The sequence below is a fragment of the Leptopilina heterotoma genome, unplaced genomic scaffold, assembly GCF_015476425.1.
Source record: "Leptopilina heterotoma isolate Lh14 unplaced genomic scaffold, ASM1547642v1 Lhet_337, whole genome shotgun sequence".
In the NCBI taxonomy this organism is placed as follows: domain Eukaryota; kingdom Metazoa; phylum Arthropoda; class Insecta; order Hymenoptera; family Figitidae; genus Leptopilina; species Leptopilina heterotoma.
In genome coordinates this window covers 80432-95457 of record NW_025111025.1, presented here as the reverse complement: position 1 = coordinate 95457, position 15026 = coordinate 80432, and the positions used below count along the sequence as shown (strand labels likewise).

Here is a 15026-nt window from a genome sequence, read left to right as displayed (position 1 = left end):
TTTACTATTGCGAATAAATTTAAATTTAAACAATATTGTCGTCTGTCTAAAATGTTCTTTACTACTAAAATTGCAATTAAGTTTAATGAACGTTGACGTCTGACTTAATTTGTTTTTTACTACTGAAACTGAAAATAGATAATATTTTCGTGTCGAGAATTGTAAAACATGGAAAATTTTTTGCGATATCCTATATAAAGTGTAGATAAAATAATAGACACCAAATTCAAATTGGTTGCAATTGAAATTGAAATGTGTACTTGAAAGATTTAATAAAGAAGGTAAAAATAAACTAGAGTGTGGAAAACAGGGAAGACAATATTTTTAGAAGAATAAAATACTTCGAGTCGAAAAATGTTGTTGTGATATCTGTATCTCTCCCTCTTTCTCTCTCACTCCATGCTTGAATGAAAAGTACATTGGCGCATGTTTCGTTGAAAATGCGAACGGTTTATTTTACTCGAGAAAAAGGGGGAATAGTTTTGTCTATTCCCTTTTGGTGAGCGAAATCAGTTATCGCGCTGCCGACCCATTACTGATGACAGTGACGTATGACCCCGTGCATTTCAAGAATTGTACTTGTAGTAGTAGTAGTAGTAGTAAGACTAGTAATAGTATTAGTAGTGGTAGTTGAACTCAACTTTTGCGCGCGAGATTTTTCGGAAAGTAACGAAAAGAATCGTTAGCTACCGAAAGTAGAATTACTCCCAGAAGGTCCATCTTCTACTTCACCCTGAAATGCGGTTTATTTTCCAAACTTTAGAAAAGCATTCAAGAATTTTTTAATTACCCGGAAATTTATTTCGTAACTTTCTTAATTCATTGAAGTGTACATTTAAAGGGGGAAAGAGAAGATTTTTAGAATTTTAGTTGTAATTAAGAAAAAATTTTAAAACAAATTTTTACTCTTAGAAAGAATTTTTTTTTCTTCTAGATTTAATAGTACTTTGATACAATTTTATTAAGGAATTTTCTTAAGTGCTAAAACTGAAACTAAATAGTATATTTACTACTTAGGTGAACACAACATTGGAAAATATTCGCGTCTGACTAAAACGGTTTTTACTACTGAAGTTCTAAGTTAGTGATAAAAAATAAATAATAAATAATTGCTGGTAAGTAGTAGAAAAATTATTTAGTTTCTTCAATATTCTCTAATTACTAGAAAATTACTAGTATTTAAAAATATATTAGAAACTAAGAACAGTAATAACACAGAAAATTAAAAATGTCTAAAAAAATTTCTGCTTTTTTCATTCTCAAAAAGCATATATTAAAATACTTTTTTCGAAAATGAATAAAATAATTTTTTAGAAAATAAAGATTATCTTCTTTTTTTCTCTTCGTTTTTTTTCTTCATTTTTAATCTGAGAGCGGAAGATGATCATGGTATAAAATCAAAAGTCTCTATTTACGAGGAAAATGGGATAAAAATCGAAGATCCTCAGACCATGGAAAAGTTCATTGTTGTGACATAGAGTGACGGAGAAGGGACAATGTGATTTCCGGTCGTAATTTTATTTGTCGCCAAAGAGATGAGCGTCGTCTTATTGCTATCCCTCAGAATCAGAAGACCTTTTTTTTCCCTACTTTTTTGAAAATCGTGATAATTCTACTCTCCATTTTCGTGAAAAGAAAAAAAGAAGATAAAGAAAGAGAGAAAAAAGACACATAATAAAAGAATCAGCAGACGAAAAAAATGTTTTTTCATGAAATAAACATTCACCATCAAATTCACCCTTTCTTTTTCTCTCATAAATTGCAAATGTTCAATTTTTTAAAAATAATTTTGCACTTTTGTATTTTACCTTTACTTCTGTTTTTCCTACATTTTTATGTGGATTTTTTGAATAGATTTTTCTTGATTTTCTTTAAATTTGAAAAATATTTTTTCTATTTTTTAGGCATTGTTTTGATATCTAGTTTTAGTTTTTTTTATTGTTTTGATTTGTAATTTTTAATAGATAAATTATTTCTTGTTGGGTAAAGTAAAAACAAGAAGATTTGTTGTTTCGATAAAAATTTGCGGGAAAAGGATCGAAATTGCATTATATTTTCTTCAGTAAATAACAAAGCATGATTTTTAAGGGAGATAAGCATGAAGTTTTAGTCACGAAGTATAGTAGCATGCGATTTTAGTTGGACGGCATGAGGAGTAATTTATTCGTTGTGTTAAATCACTTTTCGTCAAGTTTCATGTGCACTGTGCAATTAACTATAAAGTTCTAAAACGCTATACACATATACCCGAAGAATAGGCATTGAACCTGAAATTTGACTAAAGTTAGATGTCAATTTGTGTTGTAAAGACAAATTACATTTTACATTAAACAAAATAATAAAGCATTCTTTTTGCTGTTATTATTATCATTATTAATTAAAAAATATCAACTTTCTTTCTTTTTCATTTTCTTCTTGTACATTTTTTTTTTCTTTTTCTTTTTATCATTTACAAGCAGATGAGTTTAATCGAAAAAGTTATGTATTCTATCCGTTTGTTTGCGGGAAATGCAAATTTCTCTCACCTGATAAAGCAAAAGATCTCATCGAGCCAACAAGAGTTTACGACACAAATTTTAATGCCATGGAAGAAGAAAAAACTGATTACATTAAACCTCCTTGTATACTTGATAATTTATACTTTTTAGATATTGATATTCAAATAATTAGATGAGTATTTAGAAAATAATTACAAATCTCTATTTTTTAATTCAAAATTTTTGATTTACTAATTCATAATTTCAGTCAGACAATATATTTAAAAAATTAAAACAATAAAAGTTTTTGTCATGTTTGTTTATTTCTCTAGTAAAAAAAATTTCTCTTATTTTTAACAAAAAATATTTCTTTTTAAAAATTGAAAAATTTAAATTTTCGATTTTGGCACTGTCTATTGATGAGCCTTTGATGCTTGATTTTAAGTAAATTGAAGCGAGGTAAATGAAATGAACTTTACTCATATACTCCTGACAGAAGTACTCTTCACCGTACACTGCGTCGATACACGCTTAAATTCTAAAACCCTTTTCAGTAGCTTTCCACAAACCATCAAATTAAATTTTAATTCACAAAAACCATTTCGGTTCTTGTAAATACACCATTTATTTGATTACACACCACAAATAGAATTAAAACTAATTAGTATTTCGCTTGGAAAAAAAAGTGTAATTGTTTCTTGGGGCTATTCTTTATTTGTTTGAAGTACATTTTATTTTCTATTAAAATAAATTTTATATAGTAAAGAATAAATTTTTTATAGTAAAGAATAAATTTTATATAGTAAAGAATAAATTTTATTGTCTAAAAAATTAATTTTATTTATTTTTAAATGTTTTATTTTTTTGTAAAAAATTGTATTAAGCAAAAAAAAAAACTATTTCAAAACTAAATTTTCTTGAAAACATAATTTTCAACTTCTCTCTTTTTTGTGCAAAGAGAAAAAAAAAATTTTAATCTCTTTTGAATTTGCGCGCTAACATTTTATATAATTTTTATAACACCAAGAAACTTTATCTATTTAATTCTTCACTGAGTTAAAAGAGAGTTTCTAAAAGTAGTATCATTCTGGCTGGAAAATTAGCATATCTAAAATTCACATTTCTGACTGTTCTTACACATTGGAAAAAGGAGATTAAAGTTCACATTTCGAAATAGAGTAAGTTAAAATCCCTATCAGAAGATATTGTGAAAGTCGGCTTTCTTTTGCCGCTTAACAGAGATGCGATTTTAAATGTATTTAAAAGTTACCGAATAAATGAACAAAATTACGTGAAAGAAAGTCTTAAATATCTTTCTATGTATATATATTTATATAAAGGTATGTGTGTAGATGTATATATACATAAAAGAGAATCGTGATAATACAAAGTTGACTTGGTCCAAAAGAGGATTCTGTCACAGCTGCAGAAGCAGCGTGCAGGAGTTAATCCTTGATAAATCCTCGGACTCTCTCACCCTAATTCTGTATTGAGCTTCCTTAATTTCATTCCAGTGGTTGTGATCTACCCCTTTTAAAGTCTCCGACACGACCTTGCGATTCACAAACTCGTGTATGAAAAAGCATCTCTGACATTTTAACCTTCTCTCCCTCTCTCTCTCTCTCTCTCTTGGCTGATTAAAAATGTAAATCGAATTTTTTCATCCTCTTGCCTACAAAGTTGAAAAATTTTCCTCTCATGGCAAAGGAATTTTTGATCATCATCAGACCTGCTTAATATTTTTCATGCGGCTTTTCACTTGAGCCAATTTTTTTGTTTGTTTGAAAAATTGTTTACATTATAAATAAAATGAAAAATATTCAGAAAAAATGTCAAATTTAGTCATAAAAAATATTTTTTATTTTGTTAACGCAAAACTTCCTATTAACTTGTTATTTTTACACTGAAAAAACTGTACTTGATTCAATTAATTTAAAATTGTAGTCATTTGAATTTTTGCAGTGTACTGAATTGTTTGAAATTCTAAAATTTTTAGTAAATTATTTGGAAACTATATTTATTGCAATTATCTTTGACAATAGATAATTTTTATTATTAGTTAAATTTATTATTATTTCTTTTTGGCAAATAAATAATTTGAATTTGATGCAAATTAGATAAATTATAACAACAAAATAAAATATTTAGAACAAGAAAGATATTTATTTAGTTTAAATATAGATTTAATGGACGATAGACGTTTAACAGGATCAATTAAATTTTTATTTCATCGGAATTAATTTTTTTTCATTGTTTGGACAAAAAACGAATCAAAAAGAATTTAATTCTGAAAAATTAACCTATTTGTCTAAAAATATCTTCTCGAGGGTTTTTTGCAGAATTTAAATTTAATGTAAGAGTAAAAAAATAAAAATTGTGGATTTTTTTTTTTATGAATTCAAATTTAATGTATGAGTTAAAAAATAAAAATTGTGGATCCAATATTTAAAAAATTTTTTAAATTAATATATTTGTACAAAAATTTTTAGCCGGGGAATTTAAGCTTAAAATTTAAATGAATTAAATTATTTAAAAAATTTATTGATTTTCAGTATTTATGAAAATTTTTATCTTCTCTCAGCATTTCGTAAAACTAGTTATATTATTATTTCTTTTTTCGAGAAATATTTACTTCCGATAAAAATTTATTTTTAACCAAGGTAAAAACTCCTTTATATAAACATTATATAGATTTCTTTATTTTATTTATATATTCAGCTGTCAGTCACAATATTATTGAGTGAACTTTATATTTTTAAAAATGCATTATTGATACTTCAATCAGGTAAAATTGGATTTTACTTTGATAAAAAATATAAAAATAGATTTCATATTTTTATGATCATAAAAATTGGTTTAATTTATTATTTCCGCAGTGCCACTTGGAAAATGGTTGTATAAATTTATAAATAAATTGAAAATTTTGCTTTTTTGAGAGATATATTTCTTAAAAGACAAAGTTCACTTTTTGTTTGTAATTGTATCAGAAATTATCAATTTTAAAGCAAGTGAAATTAAATTAATTTTGAGTGAAATTAAATATTTCAGTGTGAATGGCACTCACTGGATAAACTGTGAGAATTTATCTCTCTATAGTAAGAATTACTGAATAGCTACAATTTCGTGAAATCCCTTGGGGCATAGCACAAATCGGAGAGAGTGAGCTCAATGTGTTACTTGAAAAGTCAAGAACCAAGATAAACCCCACTGCAAGGAGAAAGAGAGAGAGAGAATATTTTGCATCATGAAGTCTTTCCACTTTGAAAATTTATATGCCAATTCCACAAACTCTTGCGTGATTGACATATTAGCAATCAGGAATTTTTTTTTTTTTTACAAGTTTTTTTCTATGAATAACGAAATTTTACAGACGTACTAAATACTGTAATAAAAATTATTTTATTTTTCCTAACTTGTAGTTTTTTAATTATCATTTTCAGAAATTTTAATTTTAGTTATTTGCAATATTATTAGATGTAAATAAATGAATCTTTTATTACTGAGGTTGAAAATTTTTGGAAAATTAGAAAGCTCTGACTAAAACTTTATTTTTTTTACTGCCAACAAGAAAAAAAATTGTGTTTTAAAGCCAAAGTTATTTAATTTATTTAATTTCTATAAAAAGTCTAGTAAAATTTTTAAATTATAAAGAAGTTTAATTTTTGATATAAAATTGGAGAAGTTTTGTCTTGTAAAATAATTATTTTACTACTATGAATAAATTTATTCAAAAATTAGAAACGTCTGACATAAAATGTTTTTTCTACTAGGAGAAATGAGTCAAAAAATTGTATTTCTATTTATTTGCGGTACAAACGTAAAGTAATATATCTGTTTATTTTTTGATTTTACTATTCGAAGCAAAAAAGTATAGAGATGAAAATAAAAATAAAAATAAAAATTCAAAGAGGAAAGAAAAGTCAAATTTAAATTTAAACTTAAATTGGAAATCAAAGTTAAAATCGAAACTGAAGTCAAAATAAAAGTCGGGAATCAAATTGAAAATCAATTTCAAAGTCCAAACGAAAGAAAATGTAGAAATGACAGTAAAATAAAATTAAAACAATTTTTTATTATAATATATTAAATTATATTGGTATTAATAACATTATAGTTCAATAATTTTATATATTTTTTAGTAAATAATAATATTTTCATAAATATTAATATAATATTTACGTATGTATTAATATAATATTTCCATGAATATTAATTATCATTTTATAAATGTAAATATAATAATTTCATAAAAATTAGCAAAATAATTTTATAAACTTTAATATGCTAATTACCACAAATATTAATAAAAAAAATTAATAATTTTTTTAGGTCTTTTCGTGCCATTATTTTTAATGTACGAGAGAATTATATGTTGCACGAGAGAATTTATTTGAAACCTGTTTATGTCCAAATAAATAAATAATAAAATGATTAATATAATTCAAATTATTTTCCAGTAAATATGAAATATTTTTCAAAACTAATTTTCATCACTTTCCTATCGTAGAAGAAAAGTAATGGACATTTTTAAGAAAGATGCTATTGAACATTTTTAAATCCTATTTTCTCTCAGTACACCTTTCGAGAAGAAGAAAAACTTGTGTTCTAAGGCAAAAACATTGACAGAAACGGAGAGAAATAGAAGATAGAATGGGGTTTGTGATAGGGGAGGTAAAGAGAGAGAGTTCTCGTCGGGAATCTCGTGCAATTTTCATGGACCATTCTTTGTTCGATCAATCTTCTACTCTAGTGTGGCTATCCATTCCTGTTAAGATAAGAACAAACGATCGTTCGACGTTGTTTCGTGTTTTCCCTTTGAGAGCTTTCGACTCTTATCAAAACATAAAGTCATACTTGACTTATTTGAAAAAAAACAACAACAAAAAAAATACAAAAAAAAACTTGTTACTTAGTGTTTGAAGGGGGAAAAAACACTCTAGTATTTTTTCCTGTGTTAATGGTACATAATCTTCGGTATCGCAATAGAAAATAGTTTGTTTCTTTTTCCCGAGGTAAAAACTCTTTTTTTCCATTTTATTTTTTTCCGAATATAGAAATATTAATATATAATATTAATTTTATTTTTCATATTAAAATATTAACTCTCTATATTTTAATTAGTAAAATTGTTTACTAATAACTCTTTTTCCTTTGAATTATTAAAATTTACTAATAAATTAGTAGAAGTTACTATATTTATTAGTAAAGTTTTCTAATTCAAAGTTAGAAAGAACATTTTAATATAAAATTTGAATATAAATTTATAATAAAAATAATATGAATTAATAATAATTAAACATAATAATTTTAAATATATTAATAGAAAACGTAGGTACCAAAAAAAAATTGTAATTTTGCCATCTATTTAAAAATAGAGGAAAATTGTAAAAATTGGAGGAGAATTGTTATTTCTTTATTGGACATTGGATATGGTTAAATCTTCCAAAGTGAAATTTGGCGTCGTTGCAAGATTATGAGGTCAAAGAAAACGATATGCATAATTCAGTGCGTCGACCTCTTTTCTTTTCTTCTTTGTCGTGAATTCAACTCAAGTATAGTATCATGTGATCAGATTTCCGGATTATGCTAATTTTATTTCTTACAAAGTTTCCACTGATTTTCAAATGTGTAACATTGGCGAGAAGAAATACAATTTCAACTTGCTTTTTAAATATTGAAAAATTGATTACAAACTTGTTGATTTTTTTTCCTTCTATTCATTTTCAGGATGTCTTTCGCTTCCTCTTAAATATTAAAATTTTTTAATGATATAATATCAATATAATATAAAATTATATGGAAATATTAAATAATAAAATTATATTATTAGGCAAAAAATTTTTAAATTTAAAGAAATTTTATTTTTATCTTTAGTCTAACCTTGACTACATTTGTTTTTTTTAATCAAAGTTTAAAAGGTGGTCCAACCCTGACCATATTTCCTTTATTTGACACATTTTTTTAAATAACAACAAAATTATATTAAAAACAATTATTATTCGAATATTAGGCGTAATGGTAATATTCTTTATAAATAAATTAGTAATATAAACAGAACTAGAAGGAAAATTGGATTTTGAGTAAACTGTAAACTTGTAATTTGCGCTCATGATATTAGAAGTCACACATGACTCATCCGACATTACAAATTAGAACTTGGAGGTATTTCACACAGATTAGAAGTCTGTGAGGGACAAGACTTATCACTGACCCCCACCCTCTCTCTCTCTCTCTCCCCCTTTTACAGTAACACATCTAGGGATTAGTTTCTGAGTTTCGAATCTCGATTTGACATGTTAAACCCACACGAAATCACTCTCTGGGGCTTAGGATATCTGCAACTTTGAGATAGAAAATTGGAAGCAAGATGCATAAGTTATTTATTCCTTTAGGACATACCAGAAGTCAAATATTTTTACAGAGAGAAAAAAGATTCTAAAATTACGTTAGCTTTTTTTTCCACTTTTATGTATCGGAAATTTTTTTTTAAATAAATCAGAATTTTTAAGACTACTTTTTTTATTTTGCATTTGGCGTGGAAAATTTCGAATTTCAAAGTTTAAAAATTAAAATCAGTAATTACTAATTAGTACCAAATATAATGTTTCTTGTTCTGGAATTTCCACGTTTCTTTTGGACAACATTGAAAAAGTAATGTTGTAACAAAAAAAATGAGTTAGTTTCAAAGTCGTTAATTTTTGTATATTTTTTTCATCATTCATTTAACTTGTAACTTTCTGAATTTTAAATTAAGTGATAAAAGAATATTTTTGTCAGACAAAAATAAGGAAAAATAAATATATACAAATGAAAATTTAAAGCAGAAAATAAAAACCTGAAGTAAAGAAAAAAATAAAAAACGTATAGACATAAAAAACTGTCAAAAGTAGTAAAAAATATAGAAAAAAAATAAAAATTATGAAAAATAATAAACTTAAAAGTAGAAATAAATAAAGAAAAACTGAAAAACGTGACGAAATAAAAAAACTAAACAGTTGTGAGAAATAAAGAAATAAAATGCATAAAAAATAAAAAAATATTGAAAAATATGAAAATTAAAGTAAGGAACCCAATACAGACCTCGTTTTCAATAAATAATGATCTTATTTCTCCAGTTGTTATTAATATTTTCCATTTTAACTTCTGGAGTTTTGCGAAGGATCAAAAACTATTTTGTAAGGTTTAGTATGAACTCGAAACTTCTTAAGCACTTGATATTTTTAATCCCTGTTGGATAAGAGAAGAACGAGAGGCTAATATACACACTTATATTTTTTTTACTCTCCTTTTTTACAAAATGTATATATTCTACAGAAAGTTTGCAACATGATTTTCTAATGCCACACTACCACTAAGAGTTGTAAAACTTGATAGGACTTTTAAATTGATGAGTTTCGTGAATATCCTCAGTTTAATGGTGCGACCTATACGTGACTTGGAATACTTTCTAAATTTTTAATATCGATCTGCTAAATTCCCAAAGAATTTCATATGTATGTATATATGTATTACTCTTCTCTCTACTATTTACGCCAGCAATAATAAATATTTCCCCTTAATGAATATTTTAAGAAATGAAAAAAAAAATGTTCAAATATAAAGTAAGATAAAAAATTCTTACCTTAAATCACCCTTTTGTAGCGATATTTCTTCGAAGACAATTCGAATTCTCTCTTTCGATCTGAAAATTAAAATCGGTTTTTTTAACTTTTAATAATATATTGAAAATTAATATCTTCAATTAAAAAAAAATTGTCTGACTAAAATGTTTTTTACTACTGAAACTAAAGTAAGAGAGAAAATATTGTCGTCTGACGAAAACGGACTTTTACTACTAGAAATAGTAGTGCTTTTTTCTATTGTAACTAATTTTAGATAAACAAACGTAAACATTGGTCTCAAAATACTCTCGTCTGACTAAAACTATTTTTACTACTGAAACCAAACAGGAAAAATAATGTCGTCTGACTGAAATGCCCTTTTACTACTAAAGGAGTTAAATTAAAAAAAAACTATCGTCTGATTAAACTGTGTTTTACTACTAAAAATAAATTTTTAAACTATAATGAAGCTTTTTCGTCTGACTAAAACGGTTTTTACTACTAAAATTAAAAAAACTGTCTGACGAAAACGACATTTATTATTAAAAATAATACTACTTTTTTCTACCGGGAATAATCTTCGATAAACAAATGTAAACCTGAGACACAAACTACTCTCGTCTGACTAAAACGGTTTTTACTACTGAAACCTAACAAGCAAAATACTGTCGCCTGACTAAAATCACTTTTTACTACAAAAAAAAAATAAATAAAGAATATTATCGTCTGAATAAAGCAGAGTTTTACTACTGAGAATAGATTTTTAAATCTTTTTTGTCTGACTAAAACCCATTTTTCCACTGAAATAAGAAATCGACAAAAAATATTATCGTCTGACGAAAACGGATTTTTACTACTGAAAATAATACTATTATTTTCTACCGAAACTGATTTTAGATGATCACACTTAAACCTGGAACATAAACTACTCTTGTCTGACTAAAACAGGTTTTACTACTTAAAATAAAAATGGATAAAAAATAATGTCAAAATAAATTTTTATAGTAAACCTTTTTCGTCTGACTAAAACGAGTTCTACTACTGAAAAAAACTAATAAAAAATATTGTCGTCTTCCTAAGGCAGTTAGTACTAGTGAAAATAAATTTTGAATATAAATATTGGGAAATGACTAAAAAATTATTTCTTACTAGTGTGACTACTCAGACTACAACGGTTTTTACTACTGAAATTTTTATTGTAACAAAAATTGAATAAAAATATTGTCGTATGACTAAAACGTTCTTCTACTAAACTAACCTAAAAAAAAAGTTAAAAATATTATCGTCTGACTAAAACAGTCATTTACTACTGAAACTAAAATTTAATAAAAATATTGGCATCTGAATAAAAGGAAAGATTACTGCTGACTAAAATTATAATTTACTACTGAAACTAAATCCGAATTTAAAAAATATTATCGTCTGACTAAAACGACCACTTACTACTGAAACTAAAACTGAATAATAATTATTGACGTCTGAATAAAAGAGAAGTAATATAAAAATATTTTCGTCTGATTAAAAATTTATTTTACTACTGAAACTAACAGTGAATAACAAAAATATTTTTTTTACGACTGTAACGGTTTTTCCTACTGAAACTATATACTTAAATCAATGTAATATCGTCGTCTGACTAAGTAAGACTTTTACTACTAAAATAACTACTTTTTACCATCGAAACTAAATTTAGATAGACTGATAAAAAAAATATTTTCTGACTAAAATTTCCCTTTCACTACTTAAATAATTAAATTTTAAATATTTCCAAAATCCATGTTTGACTAAAATAAAGTTTCACTAATGAAAATCAATTTTTAAACCTTTTTCGTCTGACTGAAACGCGTTTTACTACTGAAATAAAAAATTGACATGAAATATTATCGTCTGACGAAAACGGATATTTACTACTAAAAATAATACTGTTATTTTCAACCGAAACTGATTTTAGATGATTAAACTTAAACCTGGAATATAGTAGGCGTCTGAATAAAAGAGAAGTAGTATAAAAATATTTTTGTTTGATTAAAAATTTGTTTACTACTAAAACTAACAATAAATATAAAAAATATTGTGGACTGATAAAAAAATATTTTCTGACTAAAATTTCCCTTTTAGTACTTAAATAATTAAATTTCAAATATTTCCAAAATCCATGTCTGACTAAAATGGAGTTTCACTACTGAAAATAAATTTTCGAGCTTTAAAAAATCTTTTTCGTCTGACATTAATGGCATTTTATAACTTAATTCTAAATTTGCACAAAGTCAATAATTGATTTATGATAAATTAAATTCTTAATTTATTGCACTTAAAAATTATTTTTACTTTAATTGTAGATACGTAAATAAAAAAAAATATTTTGTTATAATTTTGAACCAAGATTTATCATTGTTTTGATTAAATGACTTTTATTTTTAATACCATAACACAGCGTAGGATAGTGTACTGAAAATTAAATTATAAATATTTTCTGGAAAATTTGAAATTTTAAAGTAATTTATTGGTATTTAACGTTTCCGTTTTTTCTTATTACTACAATTTAGTATTCCAGTTTGAAAAGGCATTTGACTTTTCTCCTCTCCAAGGATTGAAATAATTGGAATAAAATAAAATAAATAAATATTATAAATAAAATGAAGAGAATAAAATATCTCTTGTAAATTTACGTTGAAAATAAATGAATAAATAAATAAATAAATTCTATTCAATAATTAATACGATTTGTAAAGAACTGTTCTATTCTTTTTTTTTCTACTTATTTATCTATTCTTTTTGTTTTCATTGCCAGTGGGAAAAATGGAAGAATTTTTATTTTTATATAAAGCTATATATGTGAGAATAATATCTGTAAATTGTACTGAGAGAAAGAATTCGCGAATGGAAATGACACCTCTAAGCTCGTAACGGGGCTTGATATCACAAGGGAAGTATAAGAGCTTAGAGTTTCTGTTATTCGCGTCTTTACAGTCGGTCCTAAACCGTAGGCAATGCCGATGATATAAAGTTTTGCGGTCTCATAACAAGGAGATACGATGAGGAATGAGGAAAGTTGTACCGAGCCGGAAGCCAGAAAATTTCTGGATGATGAGACTAGAGAGTCTCGCGTGGAAGATATATATAGAATATAGTATGTATATATATATAACATATATTATATATATATATAAATGGAATTCTAGAAGGTCTGGGGATTCACACTGATGTAAGGGACGTGAAAGGAAGTGCCCTGAGTAAATTCGGATAGTTACCTACCTTGCCCGGAAGTAGTAGGAGCAACGGATGTTCTTCTGGTAGGAGGATGGGTATCGAGGCGAATAGAAACGTCCATGCTGAGGTGTAAGCTGAGAGCTGACAAACTCGTAATCGCACATTGGTCCAGGAATCTTCTGACCATTCGTTTTAAACATTCCTGGAACATGAAGAAAAAGGAGAAAAGATGTCAATTGTTCAATTCAATTAGGTATCATTAATTAAATTAGAAAAATTACAAATTTCCTTATTGATAATTAATAATTTAAAGAGCTGGCTGAATTTTTCCTTAATTTTTTAAATAAAATTAGCAATTTAAAAATTTTTTTTTTCCATTTGTCAAACAATATTTAAAACAAAAACAAAAGCATACACAGAAACTAACTTTTTAGTTTTTATAGGAACTTTTTAATTATAAAAATAAGTAGGGATAAATAGTCAGGGTTGGTCCTTAGTCAAGGTTGGACCACCGCTATTTTTTAAATAAAAACACAAGCGCCATTTATGGGAGAATGTAATTGCGTATATTTATTTTATTTACTTAATATGTACTCACAGTAAACTAAATGGAATTAAAAAGCGTTGCAACTTAAATTAACATAAAAAAATATTAAATTAAACAATTTTTCGGATTAATTATTTAAATGAAAAAAATTTGTATAACTCAGAACCAAATCACTTTTGAAAAAATAATCCTTCTATGGATTAAAGCATTACAGATTATTTGAATTCATTTTCTTGTAATACATTATTTTGTCAGTAAATAAAAAACACTATCTTATAAAATTATAAAATAAAAAACAGGATTAAAGTATTACAGATTATTTGAATTTATTTTTGTCTAATACATTATTTTGTTAGTAAATAAAAAACAGTATTTTACTAAAACAACGAGAAAATATATACTTTATAAAAAATATATTTTTTTAAATAAATAACATATTTTTTATAAAATTTTACATTTCTTTTAATATTTCTTGCCTGAAATGAAAAAAAAACCAGAAACGAGAATAAATAAAACTTTCAGAATTGTCAACTAATGTAAATCGAGTTTTTCTCTTTTTTTCTCTTCTATTTCTTTTAAGAGACCAAATTTCATGAAGGTAAAATGAGAAGAGATCAAAGATGTCTACTGATGGATATGTCATCAAAGAACTTTTCCCAAGAGACGATTACATATTCAATAAAGAGACACGAATTACGCTTTACATATATATCTCAATTATTCAAGTTTTCTATTTTCTTGCAAATGAAAGGAAGAAAAGAAAAAAAAAGAATGTAAAATGGTTTAAAATTTACCATACCTTTTTATCACTTAAACTGTATAGAAGATCGATTTTGTTTGAGGGAGAAGAAGAAAAAAAATGTGTTGGACGTGGTTTGTGTGTATAAAGTTGATATATCTATATATATTTATAGGAGAGGGTAATCAATCAATCTTTTAAACCTTTTACTTGAATTACTTGAAAATGAAGATTTTTAATATACGATAAAAAAAGTTAAACATCTTCCTAATGGCATTTTCGACCCATTTACCTGATGAGTGCAAAATCGTCTTGTTTTCTTTATTGTTGTTATGCAATTACTATTATTATTCTGATTCGAATTCTTCTAATTCTTATTATTATTAAATTATTCTTATTTTTTTTCTTTATTAGTTTTATTTTTCATTTAATTTTTAATTATTAATTTGTAT

General features: G+C 25.5%; 1 protein-coding gene across 1 annotated transcript in view; it reads right to left on the bottom strand.

Annotated features, from left to right (window-relative positions):
* Positions 1–15026, bottom strand: part of LOC122505049 (suppressor of lurcher protein 1) — a 255048-nt gene that overhangs the window by 211778 nt on the left and 28244 nt on the right. Inside the window, exons 2-3 of the mRNA XM_043616468.1 lie at positions 13334–13490; positions 10099–10158 (exon numbers count right to left, since the gene is read on the bottom strand). Coding sequence (XP_043472403.1) covers positions 10099–10158; positions 13334–13488 — 215 coding nt within the window. The 5' untranslated portion in view covers positions 13489–13490. The remainder of the gene's footprint in view (positions 1–10098; positions 10159–13333; positions 13491–15026) is intronic.